Raw genomic sequence first — 23,859 nt, 5'->3', positions numbered from 1 at the left:
GAGACAATTTCCAAGAATGAAGCTAAGGATTTTTCAAGTTTGCCCATGGATGTAGTTGAACACTTAAACTGCTTAGGGATTATATCAAAATATTTCTTATCATAAGATCCGGTGCGTTTCGTTTATGAATGAACTTGCTTAAACTTCAGTCCATACATCTCAATCAGTTTAGTTTAACTGCTTAACATTACGTGAATTGAATAATAAAAGCAGAACTCTTGACCATTGTGAAAATCTCAAACCAAATACCACGGTGCTATGTTCTCAATTCATCATACATGTCATCTCATCATTTCCATAAATTGTAACAAACAAATAATCTATCTATGAATCTATCTACATTAAAATATTTGGTTCCTTCAATCCCTTGCTCCAGTTAAGGAGATGTGGGTTTGATATAATAATCATCAAATAAACAGGGTCTAATAACAAATTTTTTGCAGAGCTTTAATTTATTACTGTTATATATTTATTTACATTTGAAATCCTATTAATAAGGTTCATATTTGCATGCTGAGAAGCAAACGATTGTCCCATTGAACATTGGTTAATGACAAAGCAGTAGCTGCAATATGGTTTGAACTCAACCCCACTTCTTGAATTTGATCCTTCTGAGATCCATGCTCAATGTATCTATCAGGCAGAGTCATGGCTCGCCACTGCACCAACACAAACATATAGGTTAGTACTGAATATATATAAACTATGGTGTGGTGCTGCACACAATATAATAATTAAGTAAAGGTAGACCTTAAGATTGCCATCAAGGAGTCCATTGAGGCCAAGGAAATGAGAAACATGAGAACCAAACCCTCCAATAGAACCCTCTTCAACTGTTATCAAGATTTCATGCTCTCTTGCAAGTTGCATCATCAATTGTCCATCAAGAGGCTTGCAAAATCGAGCATCAGCCACGGTTGTTGAGATGCCGTGTGCTTCAAGAACCTTTGCTGCCGCCACACAGCTTTGTACCATTGTTCCATATCCAACTAGAGCCACCTTGCTTCCCTCTTTCAACACCCTGCCTTTACCAACCTCCAATGGCGTGCCTTTGTTGTTATTCGGAAGAATGGAACCAACGCCATTCCCTCTCGGAAATCTAAAGCAACTAGGCCTGTCATCTATGGCTGCAGCAGTGGCTACCATGTGCATGAGTTCGGTTTCATCAGAAGGAGCCATAACCACCATGTTTGGCAAACAAGCCATGAACGTTGTGTCAAATGCGCCACAATGAGTTGGGCCATCAGCACCAACTAGGCCAGCTCTATCGAGAGCGAATCTCACCGGAAGCTTCTGAAGGTCCACGTCATGTGCCACCTGATCATACCCTCTTTGGAGGAATGAAGAGTAAATGGCGCAAAATGGTTTGAGCCCTTCCGCCGCGAGACCAGCGGCGAAGGTTACGGCGTGTTGCTCGGCTATCCCGACGTCGAAACATCTCTCCGGGAAGCGCTTCTGAAAGAGGTTGAGGCCAGTGCCGCCTCCCATGGCGGCATGGATGGCAACAATGCTGTCATCAGCCTCTGCCTCTGCAATCAAGGAGTCCGCAAAGTAGCGTGTGTAAGCATGTGTGGGTGCTTTGGTCTTCATCTGCTTCCCGGATTTAGGGTCGAACTTGACGACGCCGTGCATCTTGTCGGGTGCAGCTTCGGCAGGAGCATAGCCTTTACCTTTCTCGGTGATGACGTGGATGAGGACAGGGCCGAGTGATGGCATTCCCTTGACATTCTTGAGAATGTGGACAAGGTCTTCCATTTGATGGCCATCTACGGGGCCGATGTAGAACAGACCAAGCTCCTCAAAGAAGCACGCGCCAGACCCACCTACTAATCCTCTCGCGTACGAATCCAATTTCGCTGCAAATTCATGTGCTTGGCTTCCCATTTGCTTCGTTATGCCCTGTGCAAGTGCAACTTGTTTATTCTATCTCTACTCTTTGAGTTCGACTTGTATGTAGTTAAATCATGCCGAATGTCAAATATAATTATACCTTAGCGGCCTGGCGTAACTGGTGGAAGTTGGAATTGGTGTGTAGCTTAGTGAGAGCTCTACTGAGAGCACCAACAGGGGGAGTTGGGCCATCCAAGGTTGCGGTGGGGAGAGAGACCTGCTCATTGTCATTCAATATAATGATGAGGTTCGTGTCAAGAAAACCAGCATTGTTCATGGCCTCGTAGGCTTGTCCTGCTGTCATGGCCCCATCACCGACCACTGATATCACGTGGTTGTTTTTCCCAATCAGGTCCCTTGCAACTGCCATCCCTGAAACCAAAGTGTGAATTCGCTTTATTAAAAATAAGTAAAAAAATAGTTAAAACTTACTTTATTTAATATTTATAAATAAATATTATAAAGTAAGTTTTTCTAATTTTAGTTAAATTTTGTTTGGTTATCAAATATTTTCAATTAATAAATTTTTAAAGAGTTATTTAAATAAAGACGTTTAAAACGTCTTTTTAAAAATATTTTTGAATAATTAAAATTTATTCATATAATTCATTAAACTATATTATTTTTATTAAAATTAAATCAAATAAATTGATTTAGCCACAAAATTGATAAATTAATATTTTTTTATAAAAAATAATTTCAATATCTCTATTATAAAAATAACTAAAATATTTTTATTATATATATATATATTTTAACTCTTTTCTTTTTTCTATGCCGTTATAGAGTTATTAGAATTTAAAATTTTTAAAATTAAAAATATATATAATAAAAATATTTTAGTTATTTTCTAAAAAGGTTATTAAGGTTATTGTAATTATTTTTTATAAAAAAGAATATTAATTTAGATCAATTTAAGATTTGATTTATCGATTTTTTTTAAATTATTTTATTTGATCTAATTTTAACAAAAATAATATAATTTAATTAATTATATATATTTAATTTTAATTAATAAAAAACATCTTAAAAAAAACGTTTTAAGCATTTTTATCGAAGTGACTCCCGAATCTTTAATTTTTATTTAAAGAGTCTCAATTTTTAATTTCATTTCCTTTAATTTAATTAATTTTACCTAAGGCTGCCGAAATGCTAGTTGAACTGTGACCAACACCAAAGGCATCATGAAGGCTCTCAGCAATCTTGGGGAATCCAGCAAGTCCACCAGTCTGTCGAATGGTGTGCATCTTGGATCTTCTTCCGGTGAGAATCTTGTGAGCATAGGCCTGATGACCAACATCCCAAACGATCTTATCCTGAGGAGTGTTGAAGACATAGTGAAGTGCCACAGTTAGGTCCGCCACACCAAGGCTTGAACTTAAATGTCCACCGGTCTTTGACACCGTGTAAACAATCTCTTCACGAAGCTCATCAGCAAGCGCCTCAAGTTCCTCAATCGACAGATTCTTCATGTGGATTGGGTAGTTTACTGTGTCCAACACTGGGGTCTCTGGCTTCTCTCCTGAGAAATTCAGACCACTACATTTCTCATGCTGTTTCTTCACCATAGTACTTCTCTCTACCTCACCGCCGCCATTATTGTTTCCTACACCAGCTGCTATCACTCCCTTTCCCTGCAAAATTCAAATCAAATTAATATTAAATAATGTTTGTGGAATGTGTTGACACCGGAAGAATATAACGAGCCGCATACCCTTATGGCGGTGGTTGTTAAGTTCGTGGTAGTTGATGGTTGACGAGAATAATGAAGCAAAGGAATGAGGAAACTAGTTCCAACAACACATGATGACGCCATAGGTGTTGATCTGAGCGCAATTTGGGAATGAAATCTAGCTAGCTAGTGTTGTATGTGTTGGTTGTGAGTGAGAATATATAACTAACTAGCTAGCTAGCTATGCAAGTTAATTAATTAGTTATGTTTGTTTCGCTGGTAAGTGTGAAGATGCTGAGCTGAATTGCCTCTTTATATAGCTGTTTTTGGACATTTTCCACGTGCTAAACGCATTGATCTCATTATTAATTATTTATTGCTGGTGAATTGCAGCAGGTTAATACTAATTTTAGTAGGGTAATGTCATGAACCTTGACCCACGTGTCTTTTGACCTTTCACACGCTCTCCACCACTACTTATTCTCCACCACCGAGATTATTTTTTACAAAAGAAAAGAAAAGAAAAGAATTGAAAAAGATATCGGAGTTTTGTTGAGTGAGAAAATAGTTGAATTAAAAGCGTGTATCATGTTCATTTGAAATTTTTGAATAAACCATATTTTAATACACTCACGTAAACGACAAATAACTAGCTAGTGGACTATGGATAGGATGAGTCAGTTTGATTTGAGTTTAAGATAAAATTAGAATCGAATCAATTAAAATGTAATTGGTTTGGTTTAGTTTGAATTTGTATATTTTTGTATATATGCCTAAATCAAACCAAATCGACTAAAAATAGATTGGTTTGGTTCGGATAATTGGGTATCCAAAGATTTTGAAATTTATAAAAAATTTAAATTTTTATTTTAAAAATTCAGCAAGTATAATAAACATGTAAAATCAATAAAAATAATTCAAACATGTTAAAAACCAAATACATTAAAAACTAAATACATTAAAATCCAAATATATTAAATACTAAATACATTAAAATCCAAACATATTAGAAACTAAATACAAAAGTGTAATAGAAATATATTTTGTTTATTTAATTAATATATGATCGAGTTCATTGGTTGGTTGTTAGAGATAGGGATGGCAAAAATCCCCAGCGGGGCGGGTATCCGCGGGGATTTACCCGTCACGGGGCGGATATGGGGACGATTTTGTACCCGCGGGGACGGGGGACGGGGTCCCGTATATTAAACGGGGCGGGGGCGGGGATATAGGTCCCCGCCCCGTGGAGACCCGTTTAAACTCCGTTTATGTAAAAAGACTAGAATATCCCATTTGTGTGTACTATGATTTTGTTAAGCATTTGTTATAATTATTGAATTAAGTTAAATATAATTTATATGATTATAATTAAGCATTCGTTATCATCTTCAATATCTTTGTTTGCTTTTTCTATTATAATTACTGTGATTTGGATAAGCATTTGTTATAATTATTCTAAAATTTTTATTATTTTACTGATTTTGAATTTTTGGTTAAGCATTTAAGTGCTATACATGTAATTCATAATATTGAAGTAGATATTGATGTAAGTAAAATACTAAATTATATACAATACACTATTTTTTAAATTTTTTTCTAATTTTTTTCAATTTTTATTATTTTTTTATAAAAATCCGCGGATATCCGCGGAGACCCGGGTCCCCGGCGGATATGGGGCCCCGTTACCCGTCACGGGGATGGGGCGGGGACGGGGACGGATAATGGAGATGGAGGCGGGGGCGGGGGCGGGGGGCATGTCCCCGTCCCCATGGGGACCCGTTGCCATCCCTAGTTAGAGAATCATTAGAATCAATTTAGATCAATTAGTATCGTTTATATTTATATAGTATATCTGTATATTAATTATAGGATTCTATACCTTTATTACTTTGATTCATTTAGCACCTATAAATACGCCTTGTATATTGTACTTTTCATCAGACAACTGAATATACACAAAACACTTTCTTTAGTTTAGTCTCTTGTTTCTAACATGGTATCAAGAGCTTAGGTTCTCTTTTTTTTCCTATGAAAATTCGTTTATAGTTCTTTGTTTTTCCTCTTTCGACACTGTTCTTTGGTCTCCCTTTTGCTCTGTTCCAGACGTTTTGGTTCGTCACTGCTTTTACCACCGCCTTCCTCTCGTCGTTGCGAGTTCAACGAGTCCAGCCTCGTCGCCAGAAACTGCCGCACGCGCCGCCACGCTCCGTTTGAAGATTGCCATCTGTTTGTTTCCGAGCAGCACTTTGTCCTCAGTTTTTAACTCCTTTTTGACGCTTTGGTTCGTCACCGCCGGTACCGTCGCCTTCTACTCGTTGCAAGGTTTCCAACGCCACCGAAATCACCTCCAGACGTCGCCGGACGCGCCGCCACGCGCCACTCGAAGTTGCCTGCCCGGTTGTAGGCGTTCTCCTTCCAGAAGCATCCGTCACCGTTGGATTAGCGCTCCCAGATCAAAGGCTCCAAATTGCGCCACGTGTCAGTCAGACCCAAGACGAACCGCGCCCGGCCCGTGCGCTCGACCTGACCTGATACGCCAACCCGCGTGCCACCTCACGCCCAGTCACCCGCTGACGTGCCTTATCCCTCCAATCACTACGTGCCACGTGTCATTGCCTGCTAACGTGGGTGCTGACGTGGTATCTGACGTGGCTGCTGACGTGGCAAACAGTGGGACCCTCTCTAAGGTTTTTTGGTGAGCTCTTTCTGATTCTGCACTCCGATTTCTCTTTTTCTGCTTCGAAATCGTGATTTTCTCTCCTCTCTTTGATCTTTGTGTCTACTATTATGGAAAAGTCAGATGATTTTGCTGCCACAGACAAAAAGGATAAATTCTGTCGAAACTGCAACCACTTTGGGCACCTCTTCTCCGTCTGTCCCTCTGTTGAATGTCGCACATGCCACCAGAAAGGTCATATTAGCTACCATTGTTCACAGTTGTTCTGCTGTTATTGCAAGCTCTCAGGACATTTGATTACTACATGTCCTACTCGTCCCCCACGTTATGAGCCTGCTTCTGCTGTTGCTGCTACTACTGAATCTACTGTCTCTGCACCTTTCAACCCTTCTCCTGTCTCTCTATCTGATATTGCGTCTCTTCTTCAGCATCTTCTCTCCCTTTCTGGTAATACCCCTGTTGCTTTTTCGACCCCTCTAGGTAATTCTAAATGGTATTTTGACTCAGACTGTTTTAATCACATGTCTCCGTTGGGTAATATTTTCCCATCTCTGTCTACCACTACAAATGGATCTTTTGTCAATACTGCAAATGGTTCCCTCTTGCACGCAACACACAAAGGCTCTATCTCCCAGTCGACTCTTACTCTTCCTGATACTTATTATATTCCCAAATTAAACTTTAATCTTATTTCTGTTGGTCAACTTGTTGATCTGGGTTATGATGTCACTTTTTCTATTTCTGGTTGTCGTGTACAGGATCCTCGAACGGGACAAATCATCGGGACTGGACGTAAGGTCGGAAGGTTGTTTGAACTCGAGAATCTTTATATTCCTCCTACACCAAATCTCTGCGCTGCTTCTTCTCCCTATACCCTCCACTTATGGCATCAGCGTCTTGCCCACACCTCCTTAGAAAAACTGCGTCCTCTTGTATCTCAGGGTATTTTAGGTCAGGTTCCGAATGAATCTTTTGATTGCATTTCTTGCCAAACTGCCAAACAACATGCTTTATCTTTTCACAATAATTCATCTCTTGCTTGCTCTCCTTTTGATCTCATTCACTCTGATGTTTGGGGCCCCGCTCCCATTGCCTCTATGGGCGAGGCTCGATACTTTGTCGTTTTTATTGATGATTATTCCCGTTTTACTTGGATTTATTTGATGACTAATCGCCATGAGTTGCCTCAGATCTATATCAACTTTGCTACTATGATTATAACTCAATTTTCCAAGGTCATTAAGGTTTTCCGACGTGATAATGCAATAGAATACCATGATTCCAAACTCTTAGCCTTTCTTGCAGAACATGGTACTTTGTATGAGTTTTCCTGTCCTGGTACATCTCAACAAAATGGTAGAGTTGAACGCAAACACCGTCACATTCTTGACTCTATCCGTGAAATGCTCATTTATTCTTCGTGTCCTGAGCGTACTTGGGGTGAAGCTGTTCTTACTGCTGTTCATGTTATCAATCGACTCCATTCTTCTGTTCTTGGTAATGTTACTCCCTTTGAGCGTCTTTATCATACCGCTCCAGATTATAGTTCTCTTCGAGTTTTCGGTTGTGTATATTTTGTTCTTCTTCAACCTCACGAACATAATAAACTTGAACCTCGGGCTCGTATGTGTTGTTTCCTTGGTTATGGCACTGAACATAAGGGTTATTGTTGTTGGGATCCTCTCTCTAAACGTATTCGTATATCTCATCATGTTGTCTTCTGGGAGCACCACATGTTTTCTCGATTCTCATCCTTTGAGTCCATTCCTACTACTCAGTCACCTTTGTTTACTAACCCCAATGTTGATCTTTTTCCTAGTGATGATTATATAGATTCTATCTCGAGTGACCCTCCACAGCCTCCTGTTCTTCCGCCTTCTCCATCTCCCGATGATTCCAGACCAGACGATGATCCTGCTCCTACCGTCATGCCTCTTCCTCCCGCTCGTTCTTCTAGGGTAAGGAATCCACCTCCTCATTTTCTTGATTACCATTACTTTTCTACTATTCTTCATCAACATGAACCTAAGACATTCAGAGAAGCCTCCTCAAATCCAAATTGGCAACAAGCAATGCAGGAAGAAATACAGGCACTTGAAAAAGTGCACACTTGGGATTTGGTTGATCCTCCTCCTAATCAGGAAGTTGTGGGCAGTAGATGGGTATACAAGATCAAGACTCGCTCTGATGGCTCTATTGACCATTATAAGGCCCGCTTGGTTGCTCAAGGCTATACACAAGAGTATGGTATTGATTATGAAGAGACTTTTGCTCCTGTCGCTCGTCTTATGTCTGTTCGCGCTCTTCTTTGCCATTGCCCCAGTTAAAAAATGGTCTCTCAGTAAGATGGATGTGAAGAATGCCTTTCTTAATGGGAATTTGAAAAAGAAAGTCTATATAAACCACCTTCGGGATATCCTTGTCCTTCTAATAAGGTTTGTCTCCTTCGCAAGGCACTTTATGGACTTAAGCAAGCTCCTCGTGAATGGTTTGACAAGTTCAGCACTACTATATGCAGTCTTGGTTTTACTTCTAGCCCTCATGAGAATGCCCTCTTTATTCGTAAAAGCGAACGTGGTGTTGTTCTTCTACTTTTGTATGTTGATGACATAATCATTACTGGGGATGATGTTGATGGTATCTCTAATCTCAAGGCCTCACTTCACCGTACCTTTGAGATGAAAGATCTTGGTTCTCTCAGCTATTTTCTTGGTCTCGAGGTCATCTCCACCGATGATGGCATCTATCTCTTTCAGGCTAAGTATGCTTCATATCTTCTTGCTTGCGCTGGGATTACAGATAGTCGCACTGAGTATACTCCTCTTGAGCCTAATGTTCGATTTACCCATATGGATAGCACTGTTTTGCATAATCCTACTATCTATCGACAATTAGTTGGTGGTCTCGTCTACTTGACTATCACCCGACCAGACATCGCCTATCCGGTTCATGTACTTAGCCAGTTCTTGTCAGCTCCTCGTACTACTCACTATGCGGCAGTTCTTCGCATTTTTCGCTACATCAAAGGCACTCTATTTTATGGTCTTTATTTTTCTACCCATTCCTCTTTATCTCTTCAAGCTTACTCCGATGCTGATTGGGCTGGTGATCCCACTGATCATCGTTTTACTAGTGGTTACTGTTTGTTTCTTGGCGACGCTCTCATTTCTTGGCGTGCTAAGAAGCAAACGTTCACTGCTCGCTCAAGCACAAAAGCTGAGTACCGTGCCCTTGCCGACACCACTGCTGAAGTTATCTCGGTTCGTTGGCTTCTCGAAGATCTGGGTGCTCCTCTGTCGTCCCCTACTGATGTTTTTTTGTGATAACCGCAGTGCTATTCAGATTGCCCATAATGATGTGTTTCATGAACGCACCAAACACATTGAGATTGATTGTCACTTTGTTCGGTAACGTATCCTTATTGATACTATTCGTCTCATTGCTGTTGGAACACTAGATCAGACTGCTGATATCTTCACGAAAGCTCATCACCCGACTCGTTTCCGAACTTTGTTATCCAAACTCAAGTTGGTATCCTTAGCTCCCACTTGAGTTTGAGGGGGGATGTTAGAGAATCATTAGAATCAATTTAGATCAATTAGTATCGTTTATATTTATATAGCATATCTGTATATTAATTATAGGATTCTATGCCTTTATTACTTTGATTCATTTAGCACCTATAAATACCCCTTGTATATTGTACTTTTCATCAGACAACTGAATATACACAAAATACTTTCTTTAGTTTAATCTCTTGTTTCTAACAGTTCAAATTTCGCACCCTATAACCAATACTCAAATTTATCACTAGAAATAACTATCAATTTAGTTTAGATTAGACTTGATTATTCGTTGATTCTAGAACTAATTTAATTAATTTAGTTTAAATTTAAACAAGTAATCAAATACTCGGTACCCAGGCTCACCCCTAATTATGGATTCTATTGCTAATGCTCAAACCAACATTTTCCTACGTCCGCTGCATTAGTAGTAGTACATATATACTCAAGTTGAATAATAGTTAGTAAGGGTTACTTTTTCTAACAATAATTCTTGATGATTAATAAGATTTTAATTTCATATCTATACACACATTATATTATTCCACATCAATTCTATTGTATAAAAACATAATTTTCGATATTAATAATGAAGTTAACTATTGATTGATATGACATTTGACGACTTTAGGCTACATTTATTTGTTGACACAAATATATAGGTACAATGGTATATATTTATTGTTTATTTATTAAGACAAATTTTATATAAAGACGATGTATATAAATATACACAAATATATGTATTTTGTATGAATTTTGTTAGGGAGTCAATAGAGTATTTGTATAATGTGTAAAATAAATTATTTATTTGGCTCAATATGAATTAAAAAAATGAACATCCAAAGTAAAATACTACTAATTTCTCAAATACAATACACTCATACTATCCAAAATAACCATCCGAGTATCAGGAGATAATAAACATCTGATATCCTACTGAATCGAACATCTCTAAATCCTCATTGTACACATTGTACAAATACTCCACTGGCTCCTATACTTCCTCATTTTGTATTTCTCTTTAAAGTTTAAACACTTAGACACAATGAATATGACATAAATTTTGATCTTTTTACTCTTACTTTCCGTTTTTCCTCCTCTCTTCATTCCTTTGCTACCAATGTTCTTCTCTTTTACTTTTTTCACCGTTGTCGTCGCTATCGCCGCACCTTCTTCTCTTTGTCCTCTCTATCTCACTCTCCATATCCTCTTCTCTCTTTGTCTAGATCTGCGCTCTCACACTTGCAATTCTAATTAATCAATACCTAAAACACAAAACATAGAAAGAGAGAGACATCACTGAAATTGAAGAACTAGATATATAGTGAGATCGTGCAAACAATGGATCCTAATTTGAAACAGAGATTATTGGCAGAGTTGATTGATTTTGCAATTATCAGTGGTGGAGGAGGGACGGGACCAGCGTCCCAGGCGAGGACGATGGTGGGACTGAAGCTTATCACAAAGCCGTCAGCGAACTACTGAGGTCCTGCATTGCATTGAACGTTGTGCAACATTTCCAACTCTGCACTGAGGTCCCAAGCGTTGCATTGAACATTGCGCAATGTTTCCAACTCTGCGCTGCTTTCACTTCGTCCCTCACTACAAGAAAAAAGGCCTATGGCCACGCTTTTTTTTGCTACGCTTTTAAAGCGTGGCCAAAAGTGGTCTATGGCCACGCTTATATGAGGGTGGCGTTTGAATAGAGATTTGGTCATGCATTTTTTTGCTAAGCTTTAAAAGCGTGGCGAAAATGGTCAATGGCCACGCTTTTATGAGGGTGGCAGTTGATGCGAGATTTAGCCACGTTTTTTTCTGCTACGCTTATAAACGTAGCCATAGAGAGATTTCGGCACGCTTTTAAAGCGTGGCAACAGAAATTTATTATTGTGGCGTTTCAGAAGCGTAGCCGTTTCCTACAAGCCTTTTGGCACGCTTCAAAAGCGTGGCCAAAAGGTTCCCTCAGAAAAAAAATTAAAGAAGCTCGAATTAAACAAAAACGCTCCAGAGTTCAATTCTTCATGATTCAAAGACTTAGAGAAAAAAAGCCCTAGCTAACTCCTTCTTTGTGCCCTGCCCTAACTTCTCCTTCAAAAGCCCTAATGGCAACCACCAATCTTCGTTGTGCCTCATTGCTGCCCCCTTCGAAAGCCCTAGCTAAACCTTCTTCATTGTGCTCGTCTTAACCCTTCTTCAAAAGCCCTAACCCTTGCCCTCACCGCGACGACAACACTCCAACGAAGTACCACTCGGACGACAATCCGCGAAGAACGACAAAGCCCTCCCTTCCGCACTGCCGCTCGCTTCCTGCTTCTTCACTTCCGTGGAGAACAACGAAGCCCTCCCTTCCACGCTATCGCTCGCTTCCTACTTCTTCGCTTCTGTGAAGAACGACGAAGCCCTCCCTTCCGCGCTGCCGCTCGCTTCCTGCTTCTTCGCTTCCGTGAAGAATGATGAAGCCCTCCTTTCCGCGTTGCCGCTCGCTTTCTGGCAGCCACCTTGTCTTCCTCCACTCTTCCCTCCACTCTGCCACTCTCTGTCTGCATCATCAAGAATGGAGCCTCTGACTTAGGTTGGTTCTTGATTTTTTTGTCTGATTTTTCACTGCTTCTATTTGATTTTCTATTCTGTTCTTGAGTTAATTCTGGTTTGTTCCTAAGTTTTTCAGTTCTTGATTTTTGTTATGATTTTTAATTTGTTCTTGATTCTTGGTTGGCATATTTTCTGCAGTTCTCTAGTATTCTCTTGGTTGAACTTCTTGGTTTTGATTTGAATGTTTGGTTCTTATTTCTTATTTTCTACAGTTCCGGAACTCGAAGTACTATTTTATAAATTAACAGAGTAATTCCAGTGTAAACCAGATTCAGGCTGTTTCGTGAAATTTCAACCTACTTTTTTAGCACTGAAACTTTAACTTTGGTTTATGAGTGTCATTTTCCATCTGTAGCAAAGATCAGAACAAAGCTGAACCAAATTACAGTTAAATTTCTTTGTTTTGCTTACAAAAAGGAGAAATGTATGGTTTGGTTTGTGATTTTGAGTATAAAGCCAGGCCATATAAATGCAGCAATTAAGCAGATTCAGTTTTAGTTTATTTAACCAAATATTTGGTGACACTAAATTCAGTTTCTTTATTTATTTTGACTTGCAGTATTAACTATTTATTAGTGAACTATTGGTGCTAGTTCCAACGGTAGTTGTGCCTTTTATTTGGTCACCTTGTGAAATTTTCCTTAACTTACAAAATTAGATAGGTCTTGGTCTTCAGTAGCTATCCATGAGATTTAGAACGATGTTGAACACATAAACAACTCATAAAAGAAAATTTTCTAATAGCATTGAATTTTCTGGACCTTGGAATTCTTCTCAGCATTAGCTTTATTATTTTCTATTAATCTTACTCTTTTTTTGTGAGTTATATTATTTGCTTACCACTAGGCATAAACATTGCCGGTAGTTTAATACAGCAAAATAAAGCATTTAATGATTAGTTAAACCTATGATGCTACAAAATTTCACATTTAATCTACATATAAAACTTCTCTCATGATGGCAACTTGAGGTTCAGGTTAGGTTCTGCAGTCATTGTCTCATTTTTCATTAATTTGTGAGTTATCAATATATCTAGATGCGGTTCATGATTTCTTGTATAGCAAAAAAAACTTGATTAGAGTTTTGAATAGAGTAGTAACTCTTAAATAACAAGAGAATAATGTAATTTTACATTGTATGTGAGTTTGAATGGTTCTGGAGCTGTGGCTTCATCAGTTCCCAGTTCATCAGCTTTCTTCGAAAGCATCTTGAAGAAGGTTATATCAAGAATCCCCAGCAGCAGCAAGGTTTCCTCTGGAAGCTTCAAGATTGTGGAGATCGATGAGGACAAGCAGACAGATAAGGACAGATGGAAAGGGTTGGCCTATGATATCTCAGATGACCAGCAAGACATCACAAGAGGGAAGGGTATTTTGTAGCTTTTAATGTGTATTTTGTAGTTTTTAAAGGTAGAAGATAATGTAATAGTTGTTGGAATTATAATGCATGTATTACAAATTCATGGGTAGTTGTTATTATTTCGATTTTTTGTTAGAGCTTGTCATGTGATCAACCACTATATTTGGTGTACAAGTTTATGAAGGTTTTATATTGTTAATAGTAATTAAAATTGTTATGAAGGTTTTATATTATTTAAATTTTATATTATCTATGAATTTTATTAGGTTTTATTAGAAAGATTAAAAAAAATTGAACTTGAACAAATTTATAGCCACGTTTTAAAAGTGAGCTATTTCGTACAACCACCACTTTTCGCCACGCTTTAAAGCATAGCCATATCTATAGCTATTGGCACGCTTTTGAAGGTAGCCATATTTCTAGCTATTGGTACGCTTTAAAAGCGTTATTGGCACGCTTTAAAAGCGTAGCCATATCTGTAGCTATTGGCACGCTTTAAAAGCATAGCCATATCTCGTGACTTTGTTACACTTTAAAAACGTAGCCGTATCTCTAGCTATTGGCACCCTTTAAAAGCGTAGCCATATCTAGTTACTGGCACGCTTTAAAAGCGTAGCCATATCCTCTCGCATATGGCTATGCTTAAAAGCGTGGCGACAAAAAAAGTGTGGCCATAGATCACCAAAAGCATGCCGATAGAGCAACCGGCACGCTTGCAGTTGTGACCCTTTCAAAAGCGTGCCGGTTGCTTAAAAAGCGTGGCGAAAGGTTATCGCTACGTTTTTCCTACTTTTCGCCACGCTTTAAAAGCGTAGCAAAATTCTGGTTTTCTTGTAGTGCCTCCACCTCTGTCGGCATGCTCCTCTTCCTTTTTACCTTCCTTTTTTCTTTCCTTGTTCATGTCTGGGTCAATTATTTTTAATTTTTAAAATAAGAATTGTTGAATTAATTATTGATATAAATTTTTTCTTGAGTTTCTGTTGAAAATTTAGGTTAATGTTAAAATTTTAGTGGTGGTGATGATGGAAAGTAATAATAGTTCTAGTAATGTTGAAGTATATTGAAAAGAGTAAAATTGATATTTGTTTTATACATGTGTATCTTGTATATTATTATCAAATACATTAAAAAATTTGTATATTAATTTTTATGTTACTGTCTTTCTATATATCATGTATATATTTATGTACGTCAAAAACACTAACCAAACACAACCTTACTTATTTATTATCCCTTGTTACCAAACTTGCATTTGTATGTATGTATGTGTACATTGGACCTAAATGTCAATTGTTGCAATAAATCAATTTCAAGTGTGTTAGTTGAGAGAGCAAGTCTTACATTTCAGATACATACATTTATCATCTAACAATAAATAATGCACTCTTAAGCAAAACGCAACAAGTAATGTATGCCTAAGGGATCTTGAATACAAATTAAGAAGAGGGGAGGATGCATGCTCAAACCTAACTACATGTTACTAAATATCTAGCATTCCAACCAGGAATGAATTTGATATATATATACATATCCATACAGCTGAATAATGGGCATTGTTCCTATTAAATGAGTGTTTTTCTATTTATTTATTTATATCTAGATGTGAATAAAAAATACAAATGAATATACAATTGCATCTTTACAAGTAATAATATTAGGAATAAAAACATAAAATATACTTAATAAGAAACCCCAACAAACAAGTAGATACAAATTCAAATAACTCATGCTTTCACAATTTAGAACGTGTTACATGCCTTCCAAACCTTTTTTTGTCTTATCCTAACTTAAACAAGTAAAACAAAATTACACGAAGAAACGACATATGTTGAATAATACCCCGGTATGCGGTATAGAACTTCGTGGAAATTCAGTATATAAATTTAGATGGAAAATATTAGGTGAAACATTTTTGTTTTACATTTAAATTAACATTAACTAATAACGCCCCAGAATTTCTGTTTACATAATAGATTATATGATTACAAAAATTATTTTGTATCTTTTATTGATAATAAAATTGTAAAAATTTTTACGACGAAGCCAAATACTTATTAACCACATTTAAAGTTGTTATTTGCTATTTGGTTTGAATATTCCATTCGTTCCTCTGCGTCCATGCATGTCACTATTACATTTGTTTTAAGGCGTTGACCTGTACTATCTGAGCATTAAACTATGAAGTAATTTCCGTTTCATAAGAACCGTGTGTAGATGAGGAATACTAGGCCAGTAATTTTGATATTTATTTTGTAATTATTAATTGGTCATTAATAATATTTTTAATGATATGATATTATATTTAATAATGAAAAATTACTCATTTTTTTTTATAGTTAAATACTGACCAGAAAATATAAAAGTTACTTATCTCTAAACTTTTTCTTAGATTACATAATTGTATGATCGTGATCAATATATAATCCACTGAAAATTAAACAAACGTATAACCTTTTCTCTATAGGTAGGTCAAGATTTCCTTTTTATATTCATCTGTAGTCATCTTTGATATAAGGCTATTTATAATTGAAGTTCCGTGCCAAATCTATCTCTTCCTTTATCATTAGATAATGCATGTGAGTCACGAGTTTTAAACTGTTAATTATGCATGTAAAATATTGAGAACGACTAGGTATGCCTAAAACAAGTAAATAATAAAGACCCCATAATAATAATAATAATTTAACTCTAACACTTTTAGTAAAACAAAATAGATAATTAATGAGTACTGGTTCAATTGTAAAACAAATAAAAAAGAAAAATGTTGACTTAGTATTTCTATTCTAGTTATAAAGTAGTAGACCAGTCGCTATATTTCATTTTCAATAAGCGTATATCATTTAAGAGACCCAGATTGACTATAGGTGATACTATAACTTGGCAAGACTATAGGATGCGTTTATGATTTTTTTTATTTTTGTTTATGAATTTAATATTATTTCTGTTATTAGTAAGATCACAATGATTATGATATATAGCAATTAAATAGGTATTGCTCCGGCAGTTATAAATCCGCTCAGTTATATTTATAAATCGAAATTTAAATACAATAATAAATATGATCTATTTTTAATTAGAGAGAATTTTGTTCTCTAATTTCTATGAATAACTAACATTCTATAAATACCAAATTCTAATTATATAAAAGGTACGTTAGTCATTCTAAATAACTTTATACCTATCTTCTATTCTTACTAATGTTTGAATGACTTTGCAGATATTTACTGTTACCGCTTCTTTTAAAATCAGCGTATACCTCTTTCACTTCAGGCGAAGGAAAATTCAATCCCTAAACAGGATTTGTTATACCTCAAACTTGGCTTACTATGCAGGGACATTTGGCGCCCACCGTAAGACCGAGTTTATTTAATCCCACATTTTTCTTTTTCTGCTAGTTATTCCTCTTTTTTGTAGGATCTTGGTCATGGCGGAGGAGCAAACTTTGTCTCCTCTCCCATCGACTCAGGCCGAGATAAGCCGTGATCGTTGCACTATAAATTGAGGATTCAAACTTGATTTTCTTCGCTAACCAAGGTCGGCATCACAAATTCACAATGAACAAGACCCTACAACTCACTACAAATGATTTCAAATCTCCTGCATAAAGGCAAAATTACTTATTCTTATTGACACTATGAAATACATTTTTTTTTTATTTTTTTCAATTATTTTTATGCATTACAAAATTTTCTAGCAGTTTTTACGTTGTTATTGCTAGTAAGTACTATTTTGTTTTTCAATTGCATTTCGATTACTCAATACTCGTACTATCCTATTTGTGTTTTTCCTTCATTCGTCAATTATTTGTTTCTCAGAGTGATGAAGTTTAGCTTCAGCTTTAGCCAATGAACTCAAAACATGCATTTTCAACGTCACATTTAACTTCTTTGTCAAACTGAAATTGCTTTATTACTATATCATGAAATGTTGAGGTCAACATAAAAAGAATTTGAAATCAACTCAGAAGCATGGTGATCGGTAAAGAACTACCCGATACTTAGAATGAAACATCTTTAAAGCTACACTGTGTCTAAATTATAAGTCAGGACTCGATGATGAACTCTTTTTCCAATCATAAAGGTTTTTGTTAATAATATATTTTAAATCTTTATTTTAGTCTATCATTATAACTATTTCATTTGTTAATATCTCAACTCAATTTCTAAGTCACCCAATTCACGATCAATCAGCTGTTCTAAAACAATTATTTAAACTACTCATATGATTCAGTTTATCAAATGTCAATCCGAACTGTACTTCATCTTTTAAAGGTAGCGGATACTAAACTATTCGCCACAATCTATTCTCCCTTTAATTGAGTTTAAAGGTCGAATAATCAAACTCACAACAGTCATACCCTAGTTAATTACTCAAATCCAGACTGACATATAGATCGGTTACCATGCAAACCGCAAATAGTTCAAACCGAGTTAGCTACTACCACTAATGACTATTGACAATACCAAGAGTCCAAACCTCATATCCTATCAACAAAAAATATTCTAAATCTTTCAAATAATAATCTAAATGCACTTATCAAAATATCAATCCCACAATTATAATTTCCTACCAACATATCACAGTAAAATAAAATATAAATATCAAAGCACAAAGACTATATATAAACTCCCATTCAAAAATTGAAAAATCAAATCTATTCAAATCCTTCAAACAGTAGCAACTATTTCCAAAACAACATATATCATCAATTAGCCTTTCTCTTATAATATCTATAACTATTCACAGATATTTGCGTAAGTTAATCATCATTCACTTATATTCTTCTTATCAATATTTCTATTCATAATAGTGCATAATCCCTACCGACTTATAGGTCAAAGCAGCAATATTCTTTTTTGCTATATATATATATTGCACCAATCAATCAATTGTTCAATACAAATAAAAAGACACACAACGATAATCATACAATCGACACATGATTTATATACTTCAAACATTCAAAATGGTTCCTGAAAAACAACGACCATTCTATAATTAATCGAATTATACTCAAGCTACTAATACACCAAATCACAACAAACTCATCATATCAATATACTAAAACGCATTCAACCCTATAATTTCAGGAATAACTCTTACCAATTACCTGATCCAGATGCAACGAGCTCCTATAATTTATCTACACAACTTCACATCTAAAACTTCTCAGGTTTGCTTAACAAAAGATTAATACCTTATTTAACTTCACAAGACTACATACCGTCATATCCAAAACAATTAAACATAAGTAACATAGAAAATACAAACCATTATTTTCAAACACTACTTGTGCCGATTTCTTAAACAAATCACCATCACGGTATATCTATATATTTTTTCATCATTGACCAGGTTACCATTCATCACTACCTTACAGAGATCCAAAGTAGCAAAATCAACTTCAGGTGCAATATATTTAGCTTGTTGACTTGTTTAGCCGCTCTGTCAAAACTAGCGACAAACATCTCCAAACCCAGCTCAATCACCTGGTATCTAAACTTGTTCTATCCTTCTCAAACTTTTTCTTTTTTTCTTCTTGTTCCGTCCTGAATGCGCCGAGGTCTGTGGCTTTCAGTCGAGCACCTGGATCCTTGATCGAGCTATACGTCGTCCAGGTACAACGATGCGGTTCTAACCTCGGCTTTCTGAAATACGGCGGCGGGAGCACCTGCACAAAGCACTCCGACGCTCAAGTAAGTATATGAATTATAAGAGGGTAAAGAACAATAAACTGAAGTGAGTTATGTGACCTGAGTCTTTATGAGTTAGAGGGATTAGTTTTATAGACGTCTTGCATTAGTGGTGGACTTCGTAGGTTCCGATTTCTCAGGTGAGTGCAGTTATCAGTATCTTTGACTTGTATAGAGTCGTGTTTGGGTAGTGTAGTCTGTTTGAGGATAACGGTTTAGAAGATAACGTTGGCCTTATGATTAGTGACATGTGTTGTTTGTTTGTTTCCGTTCTTTGAGGTCGGTTCGTAACTGAGTTTCTTCGCCAATTATTATGGGGTACACGTCATAGCCCCCAAGGTCATCTAGTGTTTTGTATAGAACGGTCGACAAGTTTTAGTGATGTTTTTGACTTTCATACGTGGCTAAATGTTGTTTTGTTTTGAAAAAATTTTGAAAAAGTTTTGAATGGTTTTACTTGTGTGTCTTCACAAGTCGTGTTGCTTTTATTGTGTTTTATTACCTTTTGGGTTTTCCACGTTTGTTAGTGGGTGTGAATTAACTTACCCACTACAATAGTGGGCTTACAATAATAGTTATCTTCTCTATTTTGGAAATTACGCTTCATTGCTTCCTCTTCTCACCGTTTTATTCTCGCTATGTCTTCAAAAGGTTAGTGTTTCTTCTATTTTCTTTTACTGTTGCTGTTCGTTTCCTTTTTATGGCGGGAGAAAAGTTAAAAGAGAAATTGAAAGCTGTTGAGGTTAGGAAAAATGATCCATATCACTGGGTCCATGATGACGTTAGAATCCGTTCTTCTTCTTTTATCAGTGTCGAGTCCCTTTCTGAGTTGAGGGGTTTCGACTTTGTTAGGGGTGGTTCTGGTGTTGTCGTTGAGTTTCAACCCTATTCCAGTAGTGATAAGGTCTGTGAGAGAAGGGGTGATTGGGAGTATTTTTACATGTATACTCCGTATATGATTGAGCTTGGTGTGAAATTCCCATTTTCTTCTTTCGAGTGTGACGTCCTTACTCAACTCAACTGTGCGCCGTCGCAGTTGCACCCAAATTCCTGGGCGTTCCTCCGTGCCTTCCAATATTTGATGGATTACCTTTCATTTCCTTGTTCATTGTCGTTGTTCTTCTCGCTTTTTCAGGCGAAGGGTGTACGTAAGGGTTTGTGGGTCTGTCTTAGCAGTTTTTCGGGTCGGTCTCTCTTTCTTCTTTACAAATCTTCTTTTAAAAATTTTAAGTCTCTCTTTGTTAAGGTCCGTTTGGCCGAGTCTGAGTATCCCTTTTATTTGGATGATGAGCTTAGTGAGAAATTTTCCTTCTACTGGTGTTCTGAGCCGAGCCAAATCCTTGAGGCTTTCGAACGAAGTGAGGAGGAGGAGTTATGATGGACTTTCTTGTTGAGAGTGTTGCTGCTGGGGAGTGTATGTACATTCCTGATATTTTGCGTTTATATGATTTGGGTGATAGTGAGGGTTTGAAAGCGTACATAGGTAATGTTTTTGGTTGTATGTTGTTTGTCTTGGTTTTTGTTGAGTTTTCTGATATTGATGGTTTCTTGTAGGTGGCCGAGTTCCTCTGTTGGATCCCAACAAGTTGTAGTCTTTCTTAAATAAGAAGAAAGAAAAGGGGGTTGGTGGCTCTGGTGATCGAAAGGCTGCTGGAGAGCAAGCTTTCTCTTTTGTTGCCCATCCCATGTCTTCGTTCAAGAGGAAGAGGGATGATGTGTCCTTGGAGGTTATCTCCGAGGGTGGTCAGGAGGCTGTGGGTGGTGGGGAGCTTGCTTTTGATCGGCAGAAGAAGCTCCATGACTTTATTGCTGGATCTAGTTCTCATTCCCTTTGGAGCGAGCAGTTCAACTTTGCCGAGCTCTCTGATAGGGCGTCACAGTATCCTGATAATATGCTTATGACTCGTCTAATTGGTATGGAGGCGCTTGGCAAGTTCATTCAGGTAGTTTTTGCTTTTGCTTTAGTTCCCTTTGTTTTTCTCAATCATGTTTTTGACCTCGGGAGAGTGTTTGTAGGTTGTTGCTTCTCGTTTACTCTGCATTGGTCGTATTTCTGAGTTCATTGGCGCCGAGCAGCAGGAGGTGGTAGACAAAGTTGTTGATTTGGAGAAGTCGTATAAAGCAAGAATCGCTAAATTGGAGAAATCAGTGAAAGAGAAAGAGGATGTTCCTGTTGGTGCTGTTGCTAGGGCAAAGGAATCTGAGGAGGATGTGGTCCGCTTGAGGGACCAGATTCATCTGTTGGAGGCAGAGGTGAAGGAAAATGATGTTGCTAAAGGTGAACTCATAGCCCGAGTCCATGAATTGGTGGAAAATGGAATGGAGAAGTTTTCTTACGGCTTTGAGCGTGCTGTGAGCCAAATTGCTTTGTTGGCTCCGGAGTTTGATAAGGATCGGCTTGACATAACCAAGATAGTGGTCGGTGGTAAACTAGTTGTAGATGGAACTGTAGAGGAGCATGGCGAGAATGTTCCTCCCTCTTAGTTTTAATTTGATGTTTGGTAGACTTTGTTTTGACTAAGTTTGGTTTAGTAGACCGATGCTTGGTCTTTTGGACTTATGTTATTTTCGGCTTGTTGTATGTTTAAAACGACGCTTTGTTTTGGCCGAGGTTCGGCAATATGACTTTGTAAGCTTATGCTCTGTTGGTTTTGTCTTTTGTTTGTTTGAAATTTGGAATTGTTTGAAAAAAGGGGGTCATACTCGTTTGTGAATGTATTGGGCGTCCAGCCTCATTAAAACCCTCCTTAGGCAAAACCCTTCTTTTGAGAAAAAAGCTCTAAGGGGGGAAAAAGAGTACCTTCATTCGCTAAATTGTACAAACTATGATCTATATATTTTTAATAAAGAGATATTCCAGTTTCCTGGTATTGTGTTGCCTTGCAACGTTTGAAGTTGGTACGCCCCTATACCGAGCACTTTTGCTACTCGGAAAGGGCCTTCCCAATTAGCGGCGAGCTTGCCGTGTGTTGGAGATTGTCTGGCTTACTCTGTTCGTCTGAGTACTAGGTCGCCTTCCATGAATGTCCTTGGCACTACTCTCTTATTGCGCTTCCTTTCTGCCAGTTTTTTCTGGGCTCTTTGTTTGATGGCAGCGATTTCCCTGTCTTCTTCGGCAAGGTCAAGCTCGGCATTTCTGGCGCTTATGTTTTGTTGTTTGTTGTATAGCTCGGCTCTTAATGTGGGTACCTCAATTTCCACGGGGATTAATGCTTCTGAGCCATAGACTAACTTGAAGGGTGTTTCGCCTGCAATATAACTCGGTTAGCAGCTTCGGCCTGCCCATTAGTTTGTGGGTGTTCGACCGAGCTAAAATGATGCTGTATATTAAAATTTTTTAGAAATGAGCCGAGCTTATTATCTATAAATTGTCTACCATTGTCTGATATTATTTCCTTTGGTATTCCAAATCGACATATTATGTTTTTCCATATAAATGATCGTACCTTTTCTGTTGTTATCCTTGCTAAGGATTATGCTTCTATCCATTTTGAGAAGTAGTCTATTGATACTAAAAGGAATTTTACCTGTCCTGGCGCTATTGGAAATGGGCCGAGGATATCGAGCCCCCATCTGTGGAAAGGCCAGCTTACCTCCATGCTGTGTAATACCTCGGCCGGCTTTGTAGAGATGACTTCGTGTTTTTGGCATTTGTCACATGCCTTGACTTTTGCTATGCATTTTCTCTTCATGGTAGGCCAGTAGTATCTTGTTCGGGCTATTTTTGTGGCGAGAGCTCGTCCTCCTATGTGATTTCCACATACACCCTCGTGAACTTCGTCCATCACCTCTCTTGCTTCATCTTTGCTTAAGCATTTTAGCAATGGTTGTGAGAAACCGCGCCTGTACAGCTCTCCTGCTATCTTTGTATAGAAGCTCGCTTTACGTCTGAACTGTTGTGGGTTGAGCTCGTCCCTGGGTATGGTACCTGTATTTATGTACTCAAGAAAAGGTTTTCTCCAATCATGGAGGCAGTTAATGTTTTCTATGTATAATAGTTCAATGCTGGGTTTTGTAAGTGTAAGTTGTGATAATGCTGATGTTTGTGTATCTGCCCTAGTGGCGGCGAGTTTGGATAATATGTCTGCTCTAACATTTTGTTCTCTATGCACATGTAGTATAGTAAACGAGCTAAATTTTGAAATGAGATCCTTTGTTATGAGCCAGTATTGTTCTAGCAAATGATCTTTTACCTGAAATTCTCCTCGGATCTGTTGGACCACCAGGAGAGAGTCGCAATGTGCTGTCAGGCTTTGTACTTGGTGGCTTAGGGCGAGCTTGAGTCCTGCTATGAGGGCCTCATATTCGGCCTGGTTGTTGCTTGCCGAGAAGTGGAACTGGAGGGCTTGTTTGGCTACCACTTCGTCTCCTTCTTTCAGGATTATCCCGGCTCCACTTCCTTCTCGACTT

At 37.6% G+C, this 23,859-nt stretch overlaps 1 protein-coding gene across 1 annotated transcript; it reads right to left on the bottom strand.

Moving 5' to 3' along the window:
• Positions 1-225: 225 nt before the first annotated feature.
• On the bottom strand, positions 226-3,932 carry LOC112698705 (probable 1-deoxy-D-xylulose-5-phosphate synthase 2, chloroplastic). The gene is made up of 5 exons (XM_025751656.3): positions 3,605-3,932; positions 3,026-3,524; positions 1,991-2,262; positions 751-1,899; positions 226-659 (listed from the first exon to the last, which is right to left on the bottom strand). The coding sequence occupies exons 1-5, from the start codon at positions 3,704-3,706 to the stop codon at positions 501-503; spliced, it is 2,181 nt and encodes a 726-aa protein (XP_025607441.1). The 5' UTR covers positions 3,707-3,932; the 3' UTR covers positions 226-500.
• Between the last annotated feature and the right edge of the window lie 19,927 nt (positions 3,933-23,859).

This window comes from Arachis hypogaea, chromosome 1 (assembly GCF_003086295.3).
Source record: "Arachis hypogaea cultivar Tifrunner chromosome 1, arahy.Tifrunner.gnm2.J5K5, whole genome shotgun sequence".
NCBI lineage: Eukaryota > Viridiplantae > Streptophyta > Magnoliopsida > Fabales > Fabaceae > Arachis > Arachis hypogaea.
This window is presented reverse-complemented; position numbering and strand designations above follow the sequence as displayed.

Bases quoted from the DNA above. Each gene is read 5' to 3' on its own strand.
- LOC112698705 (XM_025751656.3), bottom strand. From the start codon at position 3,706: ATGGCGTCATCATGTGTTGTTGGAACTAGTTTCCTCATTCCTTTGCTT. The intron at 3,525-3,604 runs GTATGCGGCTCG...TGAATTTTGCAG, and splicing joins TAACAACCACCGCCATAAGG to GGAAAGGGAGTGATAGCAGC. The intron at 1,900-1,990 runs GTATAATTATAT...GCACTTGCACAG, and splicing joins AGTTACGCCAGGCCGCTAAG to GGCATAACGAAGCAAATGGG.